General features: G+C 36.6%; 1 protein-coding gene across 1 annotated transcript; it reads left to right on the top strand.

Annotated features, from left to right (window-relative positions):
* Nucleotides 1-660: 660 nt before the first annotated feature.
* LOC107869018 (craniofacial development protein 2-like) lies at nucleotides 661-1,962 on the top strand. Its single transcript, XM_016715608.1, has 2 exons — nucleotides 661-673; nucleotides 1,532-1,962. Exons 1-2 carry the CDS (start codon nucleotides 661-663, stop codon nucleotides 1,960-1,962), a joined length of 444 nt encoding a protein of 147 aa, XP_016571094.1.
* The last annotated feature ends 3,610 nt before the right edge of the window (nucleotides 1,963-5,572 follow it).

Raw genomic sequence — 5,572 nt, 5'->3', positions numbered from 1 at the left:
TTAGAATACAAGTGCGAATTATATAAAATATAAATGATGGTATGTACTAACAAATACAACTACAAGTGCGAACTATAAAATATAAATATAAATGCAAACTACAAAATACAGATACAAGTGCGAACTTTAAAATATAAATGCAGTTGTATCAATGAATACAAAAATATAAATGACGATGTGACTAAAAATACGATAAACAATTATGATATTTACATTATCATCCATGACTTATGCTCGAGTAGTCATATTTTTTAAAAATACAAAAATATAAAATAGAATAAAAATGATAAAGAAAATAAGTATAAAAAAAAATCAAAGAAGAAAAGAAAAGAAGAAAGACAAATAGAAGTTAGAGATAGAAGAGAAAAAAAAAACAAAAAGAAAAAAGGGAAAAAATAGAAAAAAGAATAAGAAAAAAAATAAGGAAAACACAAAAAATAAAAAAAATGGATGTGATTTTGGCGAGACTAAATGTGTAGTTTATTTATATTTTTTTATGAATACAGACCACTAAGTAAAAGTGAATACAACGGCTGTGAATCAAATACAGCAGCTAAATAAGTAAAGTATTTATATTTTATATGAATACAAACTATTGATAAAGAGAATACAGTGGGCGTAAATTGAATACAACGGCTATAAATGGTAATTATGTAAAATATGGCAATGAAAGGTGAGTTTTACAATAAAGTGTAGCTATTTCTGAAAGATCCCCAATATATTATAACTTTTTAAAATAAATTAGATATTATTTATAGAAAAAATAATTTTATTTATATAAAAAGAAAGAATTAATAGAAGAAGTTCATATATCTAGAGAACTATGTCTAAAGAGAGACTAAATGCATTGATAATAATATTACTTAAAAAAGAATAATTAGTAAAAATTGATTATATACTTTTGAATATAGAGTTTATTAAAAAGGATTTTTTTTCTTAAAAATTGGCCTCCGTTTGATTTCGCCTTAGGCCACAAATATGTTTGAGCGCCCCTGCATATTGGCCTATTTACACTATGGATTATCATATTCATTTTATCCTAAATCAAACTATATGTAAATTCAAAAATATTAACAAGTTAAACACATACAAAATCCGAGCCATTTCATAAAATTGTAACCACATCCCATACAATCATGACACTATACTATTCAAAAGAGATTAAGGGGTACCTCTTACGAAAATTGATTAACGGCAAAAGAACAAAGAAGTTGTGAACTCAAAATCACGAACCAAACCTCGAACTCTAATCTTTCCCTATTTTTCTAAAATTTATTTTTCTCCTTTTGTTACTGTGTTTTGTTTCTTTTTGTTGCTTTTTTCTTTTTTTTTTCAGCTTTTTTTTACGTTGTCTCCAACTTTTTCTTTTCTTTGTTTTCTTTGTCACTTACTTTTAGTTTCTCTCAAGTTTTCTCCTAAATTTTCTTTCTCCTTCCACGACTTCTATCTTATTTTTTTCTTTTCACACTTGAGTCTTGTTGTTTTCTTTCCTATATTTCCTCTCTTTTGGGGTTCAAGTTGTGGTACTCAGGCAGTGAGAGGCGTCGAAATGGAGTGGACATCTTAGTGGATGAAGAGCTAAGAGGGCAGGTGGTGGAGGTTATGAGGATCAGTGATAGGCTGATGACAATTAAGTTGGTCATTAGGGGGTTTACGCAACATGTGTGTAGTGTTTATGCACCACAAGTGGGCTTGGATGAGGAGGTGAAAGCGACTTTTTGGGAAGCTTTGGACGAGGTGGTGAGAAGTGTGCCTAGATCAGAGAAGATTGTAATAGCAGGGGAATTCAATGGGCACATTAGGGTTTTACCTGGAGGTTATGATGATCTGCATGGAGGGTTTGGTTTCGGCGGCAGAAATGGTAAGGGGGTTGCTCTGTTGGATTTTTTTAGGGCATTTAGGCTGGTGGTTGTGAATTCAAGTTTTTCAAAGAAGGAAGATTACCTGATTACAGGCTTTTAGTGATGGACTTGTTTATCAAGAAGTACAAGAAGAGTAGAGCCAGAGAAGGTCGACCCAGAATTAAGTGGGGTGGCTTGACGCCAGTTAGTGCACTAGAGATAGGGGAGAAGATAGTGGGAATGAGGGTGTATGAGTGTAGGGGGACGTGGATGTTATATGGGATAAAGCGGTCAGTTGCATCAGGGAGACGACTAGAAAGGTGTTGGGTGTTTTGAGAGGTCGAGCAGGATGCCATAAGGGCGACTGGTGGTGGAGTGAAGAAGTTAAGAAGAAAGTGAAGAGTAAGAAGGGGGTGTATGTTAAGTTGATTGATAGTAAAGATGAAGAGGAGAAGTGGGTGAATAGGAAGGTCTATAAATTTGCAAGGAAAGAGGCTAAGTTAGCAGTTATGGATACTAAGATAGTAGCATTTGAGAGCTTATAGCGGGGTTAGAGGAGAAAGAGAGAGCAAAAAGGTTGTGTAGGCTTGCTAAGGCTAGGGAGAGGAAGGGTCGTGACCTTGACCAAGTGAAGTGTATTAAGGGGGAGGAAGGTAGAGTTTTGCTGGAGGATGTTCACATTAAAAAGAGATGGCAGAAGTATTTTCATAGACTTTTAAACGAGGAGGGGGATAGAGGCATTGTGTTAGGGGAGTTGGAGCGCTCGAAAGAGAGCCCTGATTTTAGTTACTGTAGACATTTTAAGGTTGAAGAGGTCAGAGAGGTGATTCATAGGATGTGGATAGGTAGGGCAACGGGGCCTAACGAGATTCCGGTGGACTTTTGGAAGTATGTTGGTAGGGCAGGCTTAAGGTGGTTAACTGATTTGTTCAATGCAATTTTCCAGACTACGGGAATGCCTGAGGATTAGATATGGAGTCCGATGATTCTTTTATATAAAAATAAAGGTGACGTTCAGAGTTGTAACAACTATAGGGGTATTAAGTTGTTGTCACATTATGAAGATTTGGGAGAGGGTGGTTGAGCGGAGATTGAGGAGGGTCGTGTCTATTTCGGAGAATCAGTTTGGTTTTATTCCTGGTCGCTCGACGACAGAGGTAATCCAGCTGGTGAGAAGATTGGTGGAGCAGTATAGGGAAATAAAGAGGGATTTACGTGTGGTGTTCATCGATCTAAAGAAGGCGTATGAAAAAGCCCCTAGGGAGGTTCTTTGGAGATGCCTAGAGGTGAGAGGATTTTTGGTAGCGTACATCAAATCTATTAAGGACATATACGATGGCGGAAAGTCTCAGGTGAGGACGGCGGGAGAAGACTCAGGTTATTTTTCGGTCGAGACAAGTTTGCATCAGGGATCGACTCTTAGCCCATTCCTTTTTGCTTTGGTGATGGACGTGTTAATGCGGAGTATTCAAGGTGAGATTCCATGGTGTATGTTATTTACGAATGATGTAGTGCTGATTGATGAGACTCGGGGGGTGTAGATGAGAAATTGGAGGTTTGGAGGTAGACCCTTGAATCTAAGGGGTTCAGGATGAGTAGGTTCAAGACGGAGTATTTGGAATGCAAGTTTAGTGACTCGAGTCAGGAGGACGGTATGGTGGTGAGGTTGGACTCTTAGGATATTTGTAAGAAGGATAGTTTTAAGTATATTGGGTCTATGATTCAGGGAAATAGCGAGATTGATGAGGATATCTCTAAACGTATTGGAGCAGGTTGGATGAAATGGAGGCTCGCCTCAGAAGTGTTGTGCGATAAGAAGGTTCCCCTTAAGCTTAAAGGCAATTTCTATAGAGTAGCAGTCTTTCTGGCCATGTTGTATAGAGCAGAGTGTTAGCCAGTCAAGAACTCCCATATTCAAAGATTGAAGGTGGCGAAAATGACAATGTTGCATTAGATGTGTGGCCTTACTAGAGAGGATAAAGTTAGGAATGAGATTATCTGGGAGAAGGTGGGAGTGGCTTCGGTGGAGGACAAGATGTGAGAAGAAAGGTTGAGATGGTTTGGGCATGTGATAAAGAGGGGCACGGATGCCCCAGTTCGGAGGTGTGAGAGGCTAGCTCTGGATATCTTCAGGAGGAGAGTGGTAGGCCAAAGAAATACTGGCAGGAGGTGATTACGTATGACATGGAGTTGCTTCAGCTTACTGAGGACATGACCCTAGACAAGAAGGTGTGGAGGTCACGGATTAGGGTAGAAGGCTAGTGTAAGTATGTGGGTTGTGGCTAGATGTTAGGAGAGTTTGGGTGTGGTGGGTGTCTTAGGTCTGTGAGTGTATGTTACTACTACAAAGGTATCCGTTTTTCTTTTCATATTTCATATTGTTCGTATTTCTCTTATTCTTATTTCTCTGATATAAATTGTTATTGTTTCTTATCTCTTATTTCTGTTGGACTATCCATCCTGTTTCTTGTTTTATTACAACCTTGGTATACTATTCTCTATCTTGAGCCAGGGGTCTATCGGAAACAGCCTCTCTACTTCCTCTGAGATAGCGATATGGACTGCGTACATTTTACCCTCCCCAGACCCCACTTTGTGGGAATACACTGGGTCTGTTATTATTGTTGTTGTTGTTATCTAATGCATGGCTATCCACAGATAGTGCATGTTTTTCTTCCTCTCTTGTTTTCTTTCTTATTCTCTTTTCTCACTTTTTCTCTGTTTTTTTTTGTTTTGTACTCTCATTCTCTTCTCTTCCTCTCTTTGTTTTCCCTATCTTTTGGTTTTTTATTTTGCCATGTGTTTGTTATTATGTACCGTGATTACTTAACAAACCCAATTACCTAATTTCGGCTTCTAAAGAAAACAAATTAAAAGAATCAGAGGAGGTGGATCTAGGAGTAAAAGTTTGTGGGTTCACCATGTTAGATAAAAATAAAATCAAATAATAAACTAAGGAAACTTTTACAGGTTCCTCTACTTCACTATACCAACAATACACTTAATTTGTTTATGAATTCCCAACTTATAATTCTTATATATTTACTAAATTTCTCTTTATAAATACTAGATCCACACAAAAGTTCTGAGTTCCCGAAAACCCCAACCCAGGCCCCTAGATCCGCCCTTGAAAACAACAACATATTCATATAATTATAAACCTAAGCAACCAACTATTATCTAAACAAGGGTTATTTTTTCTCTTAAGTTTTCCCCTTTTTGTTAAGTTTGCATCCATGCATGCATGGGTCACACATATTATGGTTTATTATAACTACACCCTATTTACTCGTAAACTAAACGTAACTTTACTCTAAACTAAACGTAACTTCGCATCTTATAGGATTATTAACTTAAAGATATCATCTCATCTAATCTTCATAAAGAATTTGATTAACATTATGTCAAAACAAAATTACAAATAAACACGTAGACCATAAATTTCATATAAATAATAAACTTTCATAATAGTTATCACACAAAAATCATTTAAACACTCGACCAAGCATTTTAAAAGAGAAAAAAAAAATAGAAAAGCATTGAATAAGAACCTCTGAATGAATTAAACCGAGTAACGAAGCAAGAAAGTCGTCACCGAAAACTTCAAACGAAACTCCGAACTCAAACTCTAACTTTTCTCTCTTTTTCCTTAATCTGCTGCGTCTGTTTCTTCTTCTTTTTACTTTGTTTCCACTTTTGTCCCTCCTTTTCCTTAGTCTGCTGCATCTGTT

Source organism: Capsicum annuum, chromosome 4 (genome assembly GCF_002878395.1).
Source record: "Capsicum annuum cultivar UCD-10X-F1 chromosome 4, UCD10Xv1.1, whole genome shotgun sequence".
Taxonomy (NCBI): Eukaryota; Viridiplantae; Streptophyta; class Magnoliopsida; order Solanales; family Solanaceae; genus Capsicum; species Capsicum annuum.
Note: the sequence above shows the minus strand (reverse complement) of the source record. Positions and strands in the feature narration are given on the sequence as shown.